Source organism: Alligator sinensis, unplaced genomic scaffold (genome assembly GCF_000455745.1).
Source record: "Alligator sinensis unplaced genomic scaffold, ASM45574v1 scaffold537_1, whole genome shotgun sequence".
In the NCBI taxonomy this organism is placed as follows: domain Eukaryota; kingdom Metazoa; phylum Chordata; order Crocodylia; family Alligatoridae; genus Alligator; species Alligator sinensis.
The window spans coordinates 166018-185434 of record NW_005842734.1 but is presented as its reverse complement, the minus strand read 5'-3'; the positions used below and the strand labels follow the sequence as shown (position 1 = coordinate 185434).

General features: G+C 46.6%; 1 protein-coding gene across 1 annotated transcript in view; it reads left to right on the top strand.

Annotated features, from left to right (window-relative positions):
* LOC112552032 (antigen WC1.1-like) overlaps window positions 1-19417 on the top strand; it is a 34570-nt gene that overhangs the window by 12308 nt on the left and 2845 nt on the right. The window contains 6 exon segments of the mRNA XM_025216362.1: window positions 1803-2117; window positions 2965-3021; window positions 3112-3426; window positions 17817-17912; window positions 18214-18297; window positions 19018-19107. Of these exon segments, the coding sequence (XP_025072147.1) occupies window positions 1803-2117; window positions 2965-3021; window positions 3112-3426; window positions 17817-17912; window positions 18214-18297; window positions 19018-19107 (957 nt within the window).

The following is a 19417-nucleotide window of genomic DNA, read 5'->3' as shown; positions in this document are numbered from 1 at the left end:
TTGCCACAGAGAACACCAGAGGAGCGATACATGTTTGGATTTCTCCTACAGCGTTCTGGACTCAATAAGCGGCAACTTCGGATTTTAGGGGACGCAGGCCAATGGCAACTGGCCTATGAGTTAGGTTTCCATTATCTAGAAGAACTAGAAGACGGCTCCTCAACGATTTCATCTAGTTGTGTGTGCAAGAGAGGGTAGTTTAAAGTAGCAAACACCTGTATTATGTTTTAGAAATAATACTGTAGTTCCATGGAAAATTTATAAATATTTTGATATACGTTAACTTATTTTCTGAGAGTTTTGTTTACAGATCCGGAATTCAGAGTGCGTGGCGGAGAGAAGCCCCAAGAAGGATAACATCATCGGAAGAAGTGAGGGCTTGACGTGCGACTTCACCATGACGCCCACTAAAGCCCTGATCGTGCAGTTCTTTGTTATAAATCTGGTTATGTGTATATGTATTTGTGTTGGTTATTATTTGATTCGATCCCTAGAGGACGAACTTCTTATGTTAGTGAATTTTGTGTTTACCCGTTTAGTTCAGCAACCCGTGTTAAGAGCTCTCGATCACCCGAGTGACGAGCGTGTGGTATAATTGAGCTGTGCCTTCAGCAAGGGGGGATGTCACAACCCAAGGGTGTGATTTTGTGTGTCCTTAAGGACCCAGCGTGTACCTTAAGAAGGCTATAGGGGTCTGATCAACCTCTGGCCTCTCCCTGTCGCCGAGCGCGATCCCTCGACGAACCCCTTCCCTGCGCGCAAGTTCCATGGAGCCTAGCAAACTTCGTGTGAGTGTATCCAGAGCTCTTCTCCGAGTTGTTTTCTTCGGTTGACACGACGGGCTCGCGGTTTTAGAGCCTTCAGCCGGATTGGGCTAGAGTTCGCGAGATTAGAACTCTTGTCCGCTCTTCTTTCCTATCTGTAACTGCAACTCAAGCAAGTTTTCCTGCCTACACCGCGACCATCTACGGTGTAAGTAAAATAATCTTTAATCAACCGCTACGCGTCCGTGCCTAATTCTAGTCCGCCGGCCTGCATTCCCCAACCCGCGTGCCAGGGCTGCTGGCCACAGCCCACCGCGCGCCCCTGAGGGCCTCAGACCGCTCCCGGCCCGCACAATTGTCTGTATTGTCTGTATTATCTCCACGGAGTAGTTAGATGATAGCAGAACACATCCTATATAATGTGACCTGGAGATACTCCTTCTGCAAGTGGCCTAACTCTGCTGTGATATGAGTGCATTTATCCCATGTTTCACTGCTTGAAAATGTGGATGCTCTAGTTTTAAGTGGAGTTAACACATCCTAAGTATCATGTACAAAAAGGGCCATTAGTGAACCTGTAGATGACTGAGAAATTCCAAGATCAACATGTTCAACTGCAGATGTGGCAAATAGTTCCAGGAGGAAGGACAAGTTCCTGGTGATGTTGGGTCACAGTTCTTTCCCTTTCTCTGCCTAAAATACCAGGATCACCTTATTACATACCTGGCTGTATTTATCCTAATAATCTTCAGTTCCCACCTGAGGGTATTGGAAAAATTGTTTTCCTTCACTAAGGTTAGAGTGGGCAGTCAATGCTATATCTCATATATTTCTGCTTATAAATGTTTGGAGATCATGACTTTCATAGGTCACTATTCCTTTCTCTGTATTTCTAATGGCCCTGCAATAGTTTGAAGAATCACTGACCTTTGGAGTGCACCTCTGTGGTACTTGGACCCAGTAACATATAAGAATATTAGTGATTTCCAGCATTTTAATACGTACCCCACTATTCACATTCTCTGCATTTCCTTCTAGAGTTCATGGATCTGAAGCTGGTGAATGGTGATGATTGTGCTGGGTGGCTGGAGATTTTCTATAATGGGACGTGGGGGAGTGTGTGCTCTAATCAGATGACTGAAGCCACTGTGGCCATTATATGCAAGCAACTGGGCTGTGGGAATGGAGGACAATTTGCAGGAGACTTTGCATATGGACACGGTTCTGGCCCCTTGTGGCTGGACCTCATTCAGTGCCATGAACATCACAGCTCCCTGTGGGAGTGTTCATCAAAGCCTTGGGACCCTCACTCATGCAATTCCCGGGGAGAAGAGACGCACATTACTTGTACTGGTAAGTTTGAACTTTTTTGCACACAAGCAGGTATGCACAAACACATCCTTTACATGCTCAGTTGAAGTGTCCTGGATTGCTTTTCATTTGCTTTTCAGTACAGACAGTCCTGTATTTCAAACAATGACAGAAACATTTCTCATTGAGTATGAGAGGATGGAGAATATTCCATTGAATAGAAGCATGGACATTAATTACAAATGTAACTGGCTTTCCAAAATGAAGTCATTTAGGGAGATTCAAGAAACTCTTGATCCTGAGAGAGTGTTATATTTGTTTCTTTGTGGGTATTAGACATATTTGAATGCACAATCCTACATTTGGCCAAACTTTGAGGTTTCAGTTTAGATCAGCTTCCCATCTGTGTTCATGTGCACATTTCTGCAACTGCATTCATATGTGCATCTATAAAGTATGTGTTTAAAGAAGCTAGTTATGGATCAGAATTTTATTTGTCACACCAGCTCTTGTGACACTATTTTTTCCTAAGCATTCCCAGAACAATGGCTTAATTTCAGCTAAGGAAAAATTTTACATTCAAAGTAATGGATTGCTGTTAAATTCCATGGCATGAAATCCAGTTGATCAAATGCTCATCGAGCAATAGAGCTAGTAGGGAGATGCAAGAAAACTGCATCTCCCTACCAGTAAGAGATGAATATAAAAGTGTTCAGTATTATGCTAAACACATTTAAATGTGTATTTTATATAAGAGTGACATTAGGTTTTAGCCTATTGGTAAGTTCTACTCTTTCGTGAGGCTGGGTTTCTCCAGCCACCAAATCAGTCTCTCACCCCCCCCCCCCCCCCCCCCCCCCGCCCCACACACACTTTTTTTTCTCCTTAGGAAAAAAAGAGAAAACAACACAGTTTGCTGAGTGTCCAAACATCACAAAATGCACAGGTATGTTTGTCCTTCTCTGTGTCTCCATCTTGGGCCCCAAAGGCCTTTCCCAGCGGTCCCAGTAATGTGTGAGGTTTTTGCTTTTCCTAGACAAAGAGAAGCTCCGCGTTGTGGGAAGAGAGGACAGATGCTCGGGGAGAGTGGAGGTTTGGCACTGTAGCTCCTGGGGAACAGTGTGTGATGATTTATGGGACATGGCAGATGCTGATGTTGTGTGCAAACAACTGGGCTGTGGAGCTGCTGTGTCTGCCCTGGGTGAGGCTGCATTTGGGGAGGGGACTGGCCCCATCTGGCTGGAGAAGGTGAATTGCAAAGGAACAGAGTCATCTCTGTGGGACTGTTGTGCTGAGCCCTGAGGAGACAGTAGATGCCATCACAAAGAAGATGCTGCTGTGATCTGCACCGGTGAGTGACAGTTTCTTTCATCCATGATACATGTTTTGAGGTGGGGTAGGGAATGTGTTTCAGTGGCAGAACAGGCTCCATCTCCCCAAAGCAGCAGTCTCTTGGCTGGGATAGGAAAAAGGCTTTGTGGACCCAAGTTTCAAAAGCATTAGCCCATTTAGCACCAGCCCTCATAGATACATGATCAAGTGGGCTAGTGTGCAACTAATCCTTGCCAGTGCCAGGGGGATTGGGGCCCTCTGTCAGTGCAATACACTTCTAGGAGCTGCTGCACAAGAGTCCTATGGGCCCCAGTTCTAATACGTGTTTCCCCTCAAACTAAATTGGACAGGGACTTCTGGCCAGGAGTCAAGGCTTATTATTCCAGTGCCATCCTTGGAGAGTAGTACATGAATGAACCCTCCTCAGTACAGAGAAGTAACTCAAGAACAGCTGTAACCACAGTCCCACAGGGAGAGAAGCACACAGGGCTCTTTTTGATCACCAGTGTTTCCTCTTAGCTCACCCTGTTCTTGACACAGTGGGCACATCTACATGTTTCTTAATACACCTTTGCTACAGCACATTAAGTGTAGGACCTCTAATATGAGGTACTACAGAAAGGCATATTAGGTTATGCTAATGCACAGTAGCAAAAGCAACTTTTTATTTATTTATTTTTTTGTGTGTGTGATGCCAGTGGTGACCTTAGGGTTGTCAGGGCCCTGGGCAAGAGAGACATTTGGGGTCCCTTAGAGGTTTGTATTCAGGTAAATATTAACCCACCACAGTGGTAATGTGGATCTTTTTAGTATTCTTTGGGGGAATTAGATAAATAGTCATGTTAAAATGCAAATAAAGCCACTTCTTTGCAAAAAACTTCACCCCCCCAAAAAAATGTGGGCCCCCTAAAATGTGGGGCCTAGGGCGGTTGTCTAGTTTGCCCTCCCCTAAGCCCACTACTGGTGATGCTTATGCAGTAGACTATTGTACTGCACATTAATGCATTAACATGATTTTTTACACACCACTTGAATGGGCAGTAGAATAGTCTACTGTGCATTAAAGTGCACATGTAGACATGACCAGTGTATACTTGTGCACAGGCTAGCTGTTTATTATTTGTGCCAATGGCAGTAAGACCTGACTTCAAATCCTTTATAATAGCCTGCGTTCCTCTTAGCTGTGAGTATATGTGTTGTTTGGTTGTTTCCAACACTTTGTTCTTGGTCTTGAGTTCTATTTCCAGTCTTTATCAGCTCTGAGATGCTTTTTATTTGTTACTGTCTTGTTAGAAAAAAAAATCTGTCTTCCTGGTAGACCTGATAACCCCTGGATTTGTGGCTTTGTAGACTATTCTCTGGAACATATAAGCTAAAAATATCTGACTCCAGCTCTGCAGCAGGTGTCACTTGTTTGCTCTCAGCTTTTCCTAGCAAGAGACAGAATATATGTGTTATGTACAAGTGAGGTGGGGTAACACACAGGCTATGTCTCTGGACATCAGGAGCTCCTGAGGGGGCATCCCCAGTGCTCCTGAGAGGGCTGCTAAGAAGAGGACTCTACCCACCAACTCCCTGTCATCTTGTATCAAATCCAGAAATGAAGCAGTGATCGCCCCCAGGCCCCACTCCATCCTCCTTATCACCGGGTCTCCAGCTCCAAATTCCCATATTAACTCTCAGAGGGGACATTATACTGGTAACAGACCTGTCATATCTACCTTACTTCAGACTTCCACTCTCCTTCTCTCTTTCCTTGCAGATTGGACAGAGACCACTGCATCCCCACAGAGAACAGGTAAAATGTCTTGCTTCTAATGGTGGTTATATTTCATTGCTACTGAGTTTCCAGGGGGGATGAGCTGCAACCTCCAGCCTGAGGGTATAAAGAGATGTTACCAAATGAAGTGGATCAGCTGTGATGGGATGTGGCTTGAAACTGCTGATTTGCTTCATTGGGTTAAACACAATTGACCATTGTCAGGCATTGGTCAGGGGCCCTTTCCTGTGTGACAAGTGACCTGTTCCCCCTGGAAAGAGATCATAGAATCATACAGAATTAGGGTTGGAAGGGACCTCAGAAGGTCATCTAATCCAGTCCCCTGCTCAAATCAGGACCACTTTCAAGTATATCATCCTATCCAAGGCTTTGTCTAGCCAAGTCTTAAAAACCTCCAAGAATGGAGTTTCCAGAATCTCTCTGGGTAGCCTATTCCTGTAATTTACTACCCTCTTTGTGAGCAAGTTTTTCCTAATACTGAACCTAAAGTTCCCTCACTGCAGCTTGAGACCGTTGCTCCTTATTCTGTCATTTGCCACCACTGGAAACAGTCTATCTCCATCCTCTTTGGAACCACCCTTCAAGTAGCTGAAGGTTGCTGTTAAATCCCTTCTCAGTCATCTATTCTTCAGACTAAATAAGCCCAGCACCCTCAGCTTCTCCCACTCCTCTAACCATTTTTGTTGCCCTCTATTGAACTCTCTCCAATTTGTCCATATCCTTTCTCTAGTGGAGGGCCAAAACTGGACACAGCACTCCAGATGTGGCCTCAACAGTTCTACGTAGAAGAGAATAATCACCTCCCTTGATCTGCTGGCAATGCTCCTACTAATGTAGCCCAGTAGGCCATTAGCTTTCTTTGCAACAAGAGCCCATTGTTGGATCCTTTTCAGCTTATAGTTCTCTGCTACCCTTACATCCTTTTCTGCTGCTGCTTAACCAGTCAGTCCTCAGCTTATACAGTGCATGGGATTGTTCCATCCTAAATAAAGGACTTTGCACTTGTCCTTATCAAACCTCATGGGATGTCCTTTAAAAACCCTCCAATTTATCAGTCTCTGTAAATCCCAGCCCTACCCTCCAGCATATGTACTCTTCCCCATTGCTTGCTGTCATCTGCAAACTCTCTGAAGGTGCATTCTGTGGTGAGTCAGTAGGGGGCGTTTCTGCATTAAGCCAACCACCTCACTGTGCCTTGTCACAACCCAGTGATTTTGGTGCCTCGGCACGATGGAATTTTCCCGCCACATGAGAGCCTCTTGCAAAGTAAAGGTTTTCTGTTGCAGCAGAAAACCTGGTGCAAGAGAGTTCCCACCATTCGAATGCAAATTTGTGTCCCGCTATTGGCCAGTTCTAAATTATTCCTACGTGGCGGCTAGTAATTGGCTTGCTAGCCATTTAAAATTTCGCGTGACTTCTGCCCAAGTCGGAGAACTTTGAGCACGCTGCAGAGTGCTTCTAAAAGAGATCTGACTTGCGGCTGAGCTGATCGATAGACTGATCAACTATCGATTCTTCTCCCTGTCGCCGAGCGCAATCCCAGACATACCCTTTCCCCGCTGGCTTGATTTGTGGACGGATAAGCTAGCCTGAACCTTATCAGCTGGAACAACTAACATAGTTGTTCAGACGACCGGACCGTTTTCGTCGCAACCACAAGTGGCATAAGTAAAGTTTTACAACCGTTAAGCTTTGTCGGCCTCTCTATTGACCAGCCCGCCCAACAAATGAGTAATTATTAGATCACCTCAAGTCGGCTCTGGCCGTCCAAGACATGGCGACGAGGATGGGATCTAAGGGCACGGTGATAGAGAAGAACCTAATCGGGTGCTGCCCCTGGTGCACCGGGACCCGCCACGTAGAGAATGCCAACAATCTATGGGCGCATATCGCTTACCACCAGGCGGTAGAAGGGGATGAAAGAAATATTGATGGTTACTTCTCCGTAAAAAGAGAAGAAGCCGTAGTGAAGGAATGGAGAACTAAGCTATCCCTTGGGGAGTTCGGATGCATAATGGGGAGTGACCGGGTCTATTATCAACCCCTGGAGGAAACCTCAACCATATCCTTAGCCGGGTTGAAAGCGCGGAAGGCAGAAAAGCTGAGCCCTGCTCAGGAGTTTGCTCAATGCATTTGATACTTAAGGGAAGGAGGGGAACCCACCTCCACGGACTGGTTCAACTGTCCAGATTTGGTGCCTGAGTCGCGGGGCCATGAGCTCCTCGTTCAGCTTTGGAAGGATCTGGAAACTAAGGGCCATCATGTGCCGAGATGGGGTCTAACTAAATGGAAGAAGGGAAAAATGATGAATGTGCTGTTCCGTACAGTAGCGGGTCTACTAAGGGAATACGCAAATTTAGAGGCACAGATGCATACGGCGGGTAAGGAGTCGCTGGAGCGGACAGCAAAGAGCTCCGGAGCGATGCTTATCAAAAGTACCGGCCGCATGATGCCGCTAGGAGAAAATGGCGCTGAAAGAAGCGCAAGCCATCCGGGGAACCCGGAAAAGAGGGGTGGAGTTTCAGAAGACCCGGCGGGGATCCGCCTAGCGACTCCGCCCCCTGAGGTGACGTCGTTCCCAACGGCCCCGCCTCCTTGCCACGGGGAGGGGGCAATGGGAGGAGGGATGTACCCAACGCTCCCAGATGAATAATTTAACTCTTTCTCTACCGCAGCTCACCCGATAGCTGTGATGAAGCATGTTGCGGATGAAGAAGGTACTACGCATACCACTGTTATCTCTCGCACACGCACCCGACCAGAAATTCAGGAACTTTGTAGAGAATCTAAGATAAAACCAGAAGAAACCTTGGCCATGTGGTTAGGACGATTAATAGTGGAATTTGGATCTGACACCTTAGACAAGGAAGAAGCGAGTGCCTTGATCTGACAAGTGGCATGGAGCGGAGGGCGTGCTACCAACTTGAATGTGGTCACAGACAGTGCCCACTGGCCCATCCTGCTCCCGGCGCTCATAGTGGGACAGGTAACCCACAAATTTCACACCTGGCACGAAGGTCGTCCACAGAAGGCTACTGCAGAGCAACTCCTCCTGGCTATAGTTGGGGTGTCATATCTCTCATGGAGCCCGAGAACGAATCCAATGGGACTAACAGCTGTACAATGCAAAGAGAGATGGGCTCATCACCACCTATTGGACCCCGGGGCAATTCCAAAGCCCCTGGAAGCTATAGATGCCTGCGTAGAGGTATACGGAGGAGCAAATGCCGTTACACTCCGACTCTTTTTGAACCCAATGGCAGGGCAACCAGTGGGAAATCTCTTAGGCCATCTCCCACGACTACAAGCACTTATGAAGCAAGGTGACGAAGCTTCTGATAATATAAGGGACCGACCTTCAGCATACCCAGCCGAAACACTGAGACCTAGGCGTCAAGACTATACTCCCCGGCGAGAGCCATGGTGGTCACCTCCAAGAACCCCGAAGGAAAGAACGACAAAGGAAAGGAACATGTTTGGTTTTCTCCTCGCCTATTCTGGACTCTCAAAGACTCAGTTATGAATTTTGGGAGAAAGGGGCCAGTCTCATGTGGCCGAAGCATTAGGATTTAAATTCGAGGACCCATCAAAAAACGAGTAATGGCCGACGGCTCCGCCGACGGCCTTCTCCAGTTCAAACCTGACCCCACTGATCCTCGACCATACGCCGAACTCACTGTTTACAACCCTACCGATCCGGATGACCAACAACAAGCATTCTTCCTTCTCGATACTGGAGCTCAAACCAATGTGATTACCTCAATGATACCTCATCAAAAGACCACCAAAACGATCAAGGTGCAAGGGCTTAATGCTATCGTCGTCAGAACGAAGGTCAAATTTTGGGTCCAAGGCCACCGATACCCCCTAGAGTCTGTCCTAGGGGGCATCAACCTTTTAGGGATCCCGGGGATAAGAGCGCTTGACCTTAAAGAACAAGTGCTACAGGCATTACCCATTATTATCCCAGAACAGGATTGGCATCGACCAACGCTTTGTAACACCTCCACCTGGCGATATTGACCGATCCCAACTAAGGGTCCTCTAAAACAGTCCCTTACTGACCTCCTGCGGCGACTCGAGCAACGAGGCTATATTAAGACTGTAACAGCCAACACCTACCTGTCATCAGGATGGGGAGTTGCGAAACCTGGAAAGCCTAATGAAGCCCGGTTGGTTGTGGACTATAGAGAAGTCAACAAAAGGTGTCAGGTACTTCAACAACCTAATCCTTCTACTCTGCCACAATGTATGTTTGAGATGGCACAATTTCAACAAAGTAAGTGGGTCGGAGTCACATTGGATCTAAAAAATATGTTCTTTTCCATCCCGATAACTGACCCGGAAGGAATACTAAATATGTGTATTGATGGCATCATATACAGGTGGACAGTCTGTCCACAAGGATATCGTAACGCTCCACCACTAGCCACTGGTGCCATGAATAACACCCTAAAGAATTTTCAAGTCTCACACTCTCTTCCCCCAGAGAAGGAATTGAAAATTTGGAGTTGTCGATGATATTGCCATCATGGGTCGCGATGGTTCCATAGTTACTAGTATAGTCAATTAACTAGTCGCTCACCTCCAGAGTGAGGGATGGACGATCAACGAGGAAAAGTCATGCCTACATCCTGTAGATGACATTATGTTCCTTGGCACTCGATACATCGGTTCCATCCGCCACGGAATCTCGCATGAGGGTCCTAACACCGATCCATTAAAAACATTCTTCCCTACAACTAAGAGGCACTTCCAGCAGCTTTTGGGTCATTTGAATTGGTATCGGCATTATGTTGGACCTAGGGATTTGGCACTCCTCACCAAATTGCAGCGACAGATCCGTAATAAATCTCAAAAGTACACGCCCTGGACAGAAGGAGACCAGCGGAACCTGCTTCGCTTGCTAACCACGGTTAAAGATACATCACTCCATGCCATCGATCTGGGTGAATCACTAACCGTAACCCCTGGGTTCACCACAAACCATGTGTGGGCTGTCGCACATAACCCTCACGATGAGCTAGTATATACAGCCCATAAGACGCCACAACATCGATATGGGACCGTAGGAAAAATCCTCCTAGCTGAACAACTGGTGGAGCCATTAGCAAGGGGGCATGGGACATTACGCGCTCCTGGTGCCACATTGTTACCCTTGCTGGATGCGGAAAGAGTCGACCCACATTTTCAGGGGGAGTCTAAGACCTGGAATACGCCGGTGCTTGCCCACCATTACAACTGGCATTGCTGGAGGTTGGAAGACACGGCACCTGATCCAAGCCCAGAAGATGAGGAGAAGGTCCCTACATTGTATGGAATTTCTGCCCCGGCGTGGATGGCCTCAGATGGAACCTCCTGACATGGCGGAGGCTATGGGTACTATTGCAAAGCTTGTAACAATAGGGAAATATTTCAAGCCAACCCAGATGATAATTTGGCCCAAAACAGTGAATTATTAGGATTCCTTAAGGTACTAGAACATTGTCTGACGCATCATAATGATACACTCCCCGTTCCAATTATCGCAATTGATTCACAATACATTTATAAAATTCTTACGGGTACAGCTTTTCCCTCTGAAAATTTGAATGATTGGCAAGATATCTGGGAAACGTTAACTAAATTTGTGCACCTCCCATTGATTAGGCACACTAAGTCCCATCGTCCGGATACTGATCCAGTACATAAGGTCATTGATAAGCTCTTAGAAGATCCACTCCGGACCGACATAGTCTTGCCTCCGGTCCTGAAGTAAATCCGTTCCCTGCGTGGCTTCATGAAAATTGGGGTCACCCGGGACCACGAGCTTGCCATCAACGTTGGTGCTGAACCCTTATGGAGCCGGCCTCATACGGAGCTCGGCGTGATTGGGAAAAGGTAGCTCAGGCCTGTGAGATATGTGCTAAAGAAAAGTGCCATAGAACCAAACATCAGCTTGGAGCCTTCGATTCTTCACAGTTTCAGGCAGGAAAAGTCCGGCAGGTAGATCTGCTAGGACCCCTCCCAGGGTCTAAGCCGCCAAATAAAGGATTAGTTGTTGTCGACTTGGGAACAAGACAGTTACAAGTCATTCCCTTACGGAAAATCAATGCCACTGCTGTTATTTCTGCCTTAACTTCCGTATTTGCTACCTGGCAACCCCCTCACGAGATTCAATCTGATGGAGGACCCCCGTTTAACTCTAATGCTCTAGACAAATTTGCTCGTTTTCACAATGTAGCCTGGCATCTCCATCTGCCGTACCACCCACAGTCCAACGGTGTTGTGGAAAGACACATAGGCCTGTACAAAGAACAACTTCGCCTTAGAGGAGGAGGAACATTTAAAAACTGGACTAAATTCAATCATGATGTTCTCATTTCACTAAACACTGCTAAACCATTATGGGACGAAGCTAATGTCCAGAAACCCCCACCTTGGGAACCCAAGTTCCAGCCGGATGAGTTGGTGTGGATCTCAATACCGCACCCCCATCAGTCTCATCCACAAGTTCACAAAGGAACCGTTCAACGGTCGGGACAATATCCTAATACCTATTCTGTCCAATTGGAAGAGAAGCCCGATTATCCTCCTATTATCGTTCATCACAACTGGATGATACGCCGTTCTGACATTCACCCAGTATCCTTACAGTGAATTCAACTATAAGTCTCTTTTGTTTTGTGTTGTTGTTTTCTTTCTTCACAGGTCTAACCCCAGAAAAGTAGTAATCCACAACCGCCCGATAGTGAGATTCGTCGAGCACCAGACTGCAGTTCGTTCAAATCAATAGAGTGATGGTTGTGAAGGAGACGCTGAGACGGCGAACGTCCATCCGCTCAGGACTTGCTATAACACTATTTTCTCATTTTATTAAATATTTTATTGACATTGTCTGTTAATAGGAGAGGACGGACCAACTATTAGACGAGGGAAGTCCCAAGCAGATGTTCTCCAATCAGACGATGATCAACAGTATTTGTTATATGTTCAAAGTTATTGTATTTTGTAATTTGTTGAAAAGACCGGTCTATCAAATTGTTTGTTTGCATATATATATATTATTGGTTGTTAAAGCTTTGCCAGGTCAGTAAATCCTGAAACAAAGATGCCGTATGATGTGCTCATGTGTCTAAAATTCTTTTGTGCCGTCGGCAAGGGGGCATGTCACAACCCAGTGATTTTGGTGCCTCGGCACGATGGAATTTTCCCGCCACATGAGAGCTTCTTGCAAAGTAAAGGTTTTCTGTTGCAGCAGAAAACCCCAGTGCAAGAGAGTTCCCGCCATTAGAATGAAAATTTGTGTCCCGCTATTGGCCAGTTCTAAATTATTCCTACGTGGCGGCTAGTAATTGGCTTGCTAGCCGTTTAAAATTTCGCGCGACTTCCGCCCAAGTCGGAGAACTTTGAGCACGCTGCAGAGTGCTTCTAAAAGAGATCTGACTTGCGGCTGAGCTGATCGATAGACTGATCACCTATTGATTCTTCTCCCCGCCGCCGAGTGCAATCCCAGACGTACCCTTTCCCCGCTGGCTTGATTTGTGGACGGATGAGCTAGCCTGAACCTTATCAGCTGGAACAACTAACATAGTTGTTCAGACAACCGGACCGTTTTCATCGCAACCACAAGTGGCGTAAGTAAAGTTTTACAACCATTAAGCTTTGTCGGCCTCTCTATTGACCAGCCCGCCCAACGAACGAGTAATTATTAGATCACCTCGAGTCGGCTCTGGCCATCCGAGACATGCCTGACCACCTTCCAGGCTCTGAGTGCCTCCATGGGGGTGCCTCACATCCATCCGACCCCCTTTGTGGAGCACAACCACAAGCTTGGGGGTAATGCCATCACCACCCAGAGTCTGGACCAATCTTAGACTTGTGCCCCCTGGGAAACACAGGCCTACTAGTCCTTGAGGGTACTTGACCCACTACAAGAACTTGGGGTGCTTCCCTCAGACTGAAGCACAAATAGTGGTCTCTCTTAGTCGGCCAAACCAAGGGGACCCCAAGGCATAATCTAGACCGTCTCCCAATGGGTGTTCCATGCAAGGTAGAAAGGAGAACTTTATTGGTTGAAGGAGTAGGTTTGGAATAGGGTACAGGGTAAAGCAATATCAGAAAATCCCCTAGAGCAAAATGGCATGGTAGCCTTTGATCACACATCCGAGGTACTACAAGCTATACATCTAGTTAGATCTCAAGTAGCTTACTCACAAGTATCATCCAGAGGCTGGTGGAGATTCCCTCTGCAAGCAAGCAATTCACTGACCATGAGTTTCAAGAGAGAGAGCAAGTTTCAGATGGTCCAGTTTCTCTGAGAGTTATCATCTCCTCCTGGGCAGTCCTTAACTTATATAGATCTTATGACCTCATTTACTTGATCCAGTGAAGGCCAGCAACTGTTGTCTGCCAGCCAACCAATTTGAAATGCATCAATAGTTTCTGGGTAGACTGGCAGGATCTCTAGCCCTCTCCCAGTCATGATGACATTGCTTAGAACAATAGGGAGTTTAAGCCCCCACCCAGGCGTGTGAGGCCAGTCATGAAGGCAGAGGGAGCAGGCTTCCCCCCTCCCTCAATAATGGATCCAGTTCAGGTTAAAACTCAGGGTCACCTGAGGCCAGAGGTGTCTGCCTTCTGCAGTGACCATGGTAACCAAACTGTCAGATAGCACAGTTTGGGGAGAGACAGAGGTGGTATTCTGCCACACACTCCACCCCGTCTTCTAAGTTGTTGATGAAGATATTGAACAAAAATGGCTCCAGGGCTGAACTTGGGGCACTCCACTTAATACCAACTGCCAATTAGACATTGAGTCATTGATTACTACCCTCTAAGCCTGACAATCCTGCCAGTTTTCTATCCACTTTACAGCCCATTCACCCAACCCATACTTCCTTGCATGCAAGAATGTTATGGAAGATGGTATCAAAGGCCTTGGTAGTCAAGCTATATTGAATCCACTGCTCTCCACATTCATAGAACCAGTGATCTCATCATAGGAGGCAATTAGGTTAATCAGGCATGGCTTGTCCTTGGTGAATCCATGCTGACTGTTCCTAATCACCTTCTCCAAGTGGTTAAAAATTGATTCCTTGAGGACTTGCTTTATGATTTTTCCAGGGACTGGGGTGAAGCTGACCTGCCTGTAGTTCTCCAGATCCTCCTCCTTCTTCCCTTTCTTAAAGAAGAGTACTATATTTTCCTTCTTTCAATCACCTGTTACCTCTTCCAATGGCCATGTTTTGTTTTGTTTTTTAAATAATAGTCAGCAGCTCTGCAATCACATTGGCTAACTCCCTCAGCACTCTGGGGTGCATCATTTTGAGTGCCGTGGATTTATTCATATCCAACCTTTCTACATAATCCTCTTCTTGCTGACATACTTGTGGAAACCCTTCTTGTTACCTTTCCATATTGCTTGCCAGCTGTAACTCCAATTGCACTTTGGTAGAATTATCATACATCCTCTTTTTTGGCCACCTGCCCTCATGTTTGGGAGGGTTTTTAAAATGCAAGCAAATGTCTGGGTCTTTATTCTGCCTCTGCTTTCCAGGGGACTAGCACCTTGCCTGCTTGGGGCTGGGAGAAGCAGGCAAGGTGATTGGCTGTTGGGGGTTATGTCCTCTGCATGGGACCAGAAAGCTTCTTCCAGATAGTAGTGTCTCTGTGCATGCACACACACTATGGGAAGCAGGGCTTGGGGGGGGGGGCATAGTACCATGGGTCAGGAGTGAGGGGCACCAGCATGGCTGGTGTGACAGGGGCTTAGGAGTGAGGGGTACAGGCAGGCCATGGGCATATCACTGCCCCCCTCCAATCACATACCCATCCCCATAATCATATATACCTTCCCCCTCTCCTCCTCCCTGCTCCCCCACCTCCCCAACCAGTGTCCTCTTTTTTGATATTAGAAATATGGCAACCCTAGTTTGGCTTTCCTGACTTCATCCCTGCATGGCCAAGAAATACCTTTATATTCCTTCTTAATCATCTGTCAAAGTTTCCACTTGTTGTAAACTTCCATTTTGTGTTTTAGCTTACTGAAGAATTCCCTGCTAAGCCATCCTGGTCTTTTGCTGTACTCGGTAGTCTTTCTGTGCATTGGGAAGGTTCATTCCTTCACCCTCAATAAGGTTTTTTAAAAATACAGACAAAACTCTTGGACTCCTATCCCCTCCAGACTGGCCTCCCAGGGGATCTTGTGCACCAGTTCCCTGAGTTAGTCTAAGTCTGCTTTTCTGAATTGCAGGGTCTTTACTCTGCTGCTCTCCTTCCCTGTTGTTAAGCAGTGGGTCAAGAAGATCACAGCCCTTAGTTGGCTGTTCCAGCACTTGCACCAGGATGTTGTCCCCAACATACTACAAAAACTTCCTAGATTGTCTGTGTTCTCCTAGATTGCTATATTGCCCTTCCAGCAGATGTCAGGATGACTGAAGTCCCCAACGAGAACAGGGCCTCTGATTGGGAAACTTCCACTAGCTGTTTGAAGAAATCCTCATCTACCTCATCCTCCTGGTCTGGTGGTCTATAGCAGACACCCACCATGATGTCGCCCTTGGTGCTCTTCACTCTGACTCTAACCCAAAGACTCTCAAAAGGCCTATCTCCAGTTTTATACTGTACCTCTGGGGAACCACAGAGCTCTTTTACATAGTACAACTCCCCCTCCTCTTCTCCCCTGCTTGTCCTTCATGAACAATATATACCCTTTTGTGACAGTGTTCCAGTTATGCAAGCTATCCCACCAAGTCTCTGATATTCTGATATTCCAATAATGTCCTAGTTTCATGACTGTGAGGAATTTCAATTCTACCTACTTATTTCCCAGTCTCCATCCATTCATGTATAGACATCTGAGATAAATAGCTGATTGCCCTACTTTCTCAGGAAGAATGAGATGGCTTGCCCTGTTGCCCCTCCTGCTTGTGCTTCCTCCACATCATCTGCTTCCCAACTTGTCTCAGGGCTTTGATTTCCATCCCCCAGTGAACCTAATTTAAAGCCCTCCTCACTAGGTTAGCAAGCCTGTCTGGAAATTTAGGCAGGTAATCCCAAGCTTCCAAGGCCCAATGATGTTAACCCCAGAAAAAGGAATTCAAGGGTGCACAAGACTGGGCCACTGAAGTGTCTGCCCAGTACAACTGGAGAGCTTAAATCAAGCTACAGAAATTGATACTACCAAAGATTCAGCCACACACGTTGGTCACATTAGGTGCAACAAGGGTTGTGGACAGCTGACTGCTTGGCCATTGTGCTGCCACACACATGTTTCTAGTAGCACAAAGGCAATGCCTGTTTTCACCCTGAGAGAATGAGCTCCTCTTATAAAAATGAAGGATCCACCAGGAATAACAGCCAGGATGGGAGCTGCAGGGCATGCTGAGCAACAGCCATTCCTGTCCAGTTGCTCCTAGAGTGGTTGCCCCCATGACAAAGTGCCTGTGTTTCACTGTTGACTCTGATGCCGTGGGTGGTGCAGTTAGAGACTGCAGCTCTCCCTATGCCCACCTGCTTCTCACAGAATAGTCTCTGACTGTTTCATGTTACTTTCTTTCCAGAAACACCTCAGCACCAATCTCCAAGAGATGGGAGAGGCATGGTGCCCATTGTCATCTGCATTGTCCTGGGGGCTGTTCTCTGCCTGGTCCTGATCATTCTGGGGGGACAGACGCAAAGCACCAGGGCACTGCGCAGAGCTGAGACTCATTGGTCTGGCCATGGAAAAATAATGTGTAAACAATCAGCAGGTGAAGGGAGAGGCAATGGCAAAGCTGTGATGCAACCTAGGCCTGGAGGGTAATGAGATGTATAGCTGAGGAGGGGAGGATGCTGGAAGATCAGTGAGTGGGCAATTCAGTGTGCCTGTACAGTAAAGCCTTCCATCAGAAACCTGGCAATAGAAATGTACAGGACATCAAGTAAATATGGAGGCAAAGCTGACCTTAGTCCAGCTTAGAATTGCGGTCAGGACAAAGCAAAGATATCACTGGCATGAAAGAGTTTGGAAATATTGGGAAAAATATTATGTTGGGTTTGTATTGGGAGAACTGCTAGAAGCTCCACTTGTGGAAGTGTTCATGAACAGAGAGATCAGCGGGACAGAAAGTACTAGGAAAGAAAATTTCAGGAAAGCAGATTGCAAAGAAAGAGAAAGAGGCACAGAAAAAAAGGCTAGAAAAAAGGAAAGGTGGAAAAGGAAAAAAAAATCCTTACACTTTGCATGGTGAGGGGTGGCATTTGCCACCTTACTGCAATCAGAATCAATGTGTGTATTGTACCTGTGTGTGTGTGTGTGTGTTTGTGTATCTATATTTGTGACTATATTCACAGTTTTCCAATAGGTGACACTGAGGAATTGTCAGAAGCACTACAATGGGAATAGTAGAATAGAAGTTTTAAGCTAAATCTATGACAAAGTTTTGTGACAGGGCAGTGGCCCCTGGAACAGTCTCTACAGGGAAGTTGTTGAATAGGCTTGGGCAGTGTCACACTGGATATTGTTCTGTAGAGCAGAGAAGGAAGCAGAACTGTGCTGTAGGGCTCAGCTGAGCTCCAAAGGGAAGGGCTGGAGAACCCCTTAACATTTCCTGTCTTCACAGTTCCTATTTCCATGACCCTCTATGAAACCTGCCATTTGTTTTCAGATTCTGGAACATACTCAGGATCCATAACTGAAGCTGTGTATGAAGAGATTGATTATAAGAAGAAGAAAGACAAGCTTGAGATGTACAGTCACTCAGGTCTCTGTGCCCCATTGCTAATGCATAGCAAGAATCTGCAAGAATTTAATAAGGCACTTTCCATGCTCACTCAGATCTCTTTGCAGCATCCTGAGCCCTGGAAGGCTGCAAGTGCTGGGCCTAGGGTGAGAACAAGCTGTTACAGGAGCCTGTAAATGAGTTTCATTCCCAGCAGACACTCCACTTGTCCCAACTCTAGTATTCCTCTCCCTCTGTCCATGCTGCAGCCTAGGAACAGAGCTCAGCCACCAGTCCCTTCCTTAGGGTTCATGTGGATAACAAACCGTCTTTCACTTTCCAGTCCCCTATTCAGAGGACTCCATGATGGAGCTGCAGCATTACACTGAGAACAGTGAGGAAGAGAATGGCCCTGGATCAGCACAAGGTAATGGGGAAAGGCAAAGCCCAGAGATAGAGACCCAGACCAAGGACAGGAATTCAGTTTCCTGGGCATTTCCTGTCAATATTCCCTCTGTTTAGCACTCATGGGAGACAGAGGGACTGGGTCAGATTGAACAAGGTGTTCAATGACTTCCCTGAGAGCATCCTGATGGGAACGGGGGGTCAGATCCAAACACCATGAGGCATGAGAGTTATGGGCAGGGAATGGAGAAGGTAATAACATGCTGATCACCAAAGTATCTATCACTGAGAGACCCTAGATCAATGGCCAAGATCTTACTCTCCTGCCTCCCTTCTCTGAGTATGTAGCCCAAGTTACATTCTAGTCAACATGAGATAAAGGACTTGAAACTTGACTGTAGAGTGTGGTTTCATTGACGAGGATGAGTCAGGTGCTGAAGCTCCAGTCTTTCATATGTCCATGGTTACTTAAAACCACCAAAATCCTGACCATAATGAAATGCATGACCCCAGAATTATGGGATGCACTTGGGCAGGGCTGTATCCTTAGTTCTTAAGGAAGAACTGAAACTGGACCAAGTCCTGTTTTACTTCCTTTTCCACCTGGATAACTCCGAGAGTTTCCTTGTAATGCCATAGCAAACAGCTCTAGGTCCAAGACAGCAGGCATTTAGTGGGGAACTAGAAGCCTGGAAAAATGAACAAGTCCAAGGCAAGCTGAGTGTGGTATTTGTTCATACAGAGGAAACATATCCTGGGGATTACCAGCTGGATTATGATATCGTGGAGGAACCCGACTTAAGTGATGTCCCTGTGCCTCCAGACAGTCAAGGTGAGAAGCAAATCCACCTTCAGAGACAACATGACCCTGCTGTATTTTAAAGGAACCCTACCATTTTAAAGGGAAAGTTATTCTCTTCTGGTGTGGTCTCAATAGGTGCCAAGGTTTTGGTTCAGAGAGATGTTCCTGTATCACATTGAGATCAGCAGGACCTCACACTGCTCAGGTTCTCAGGGTCCAAGCAATGCGTAAACAAGTTTGATGAGAATTGGGTCTATAATACAATGCAGCCAAGTGTGCTAGTGTGTAAGAGGGCATCTTGGTACTATCACACCAATGTGCCCTGGCCTCAAAGGGCCTG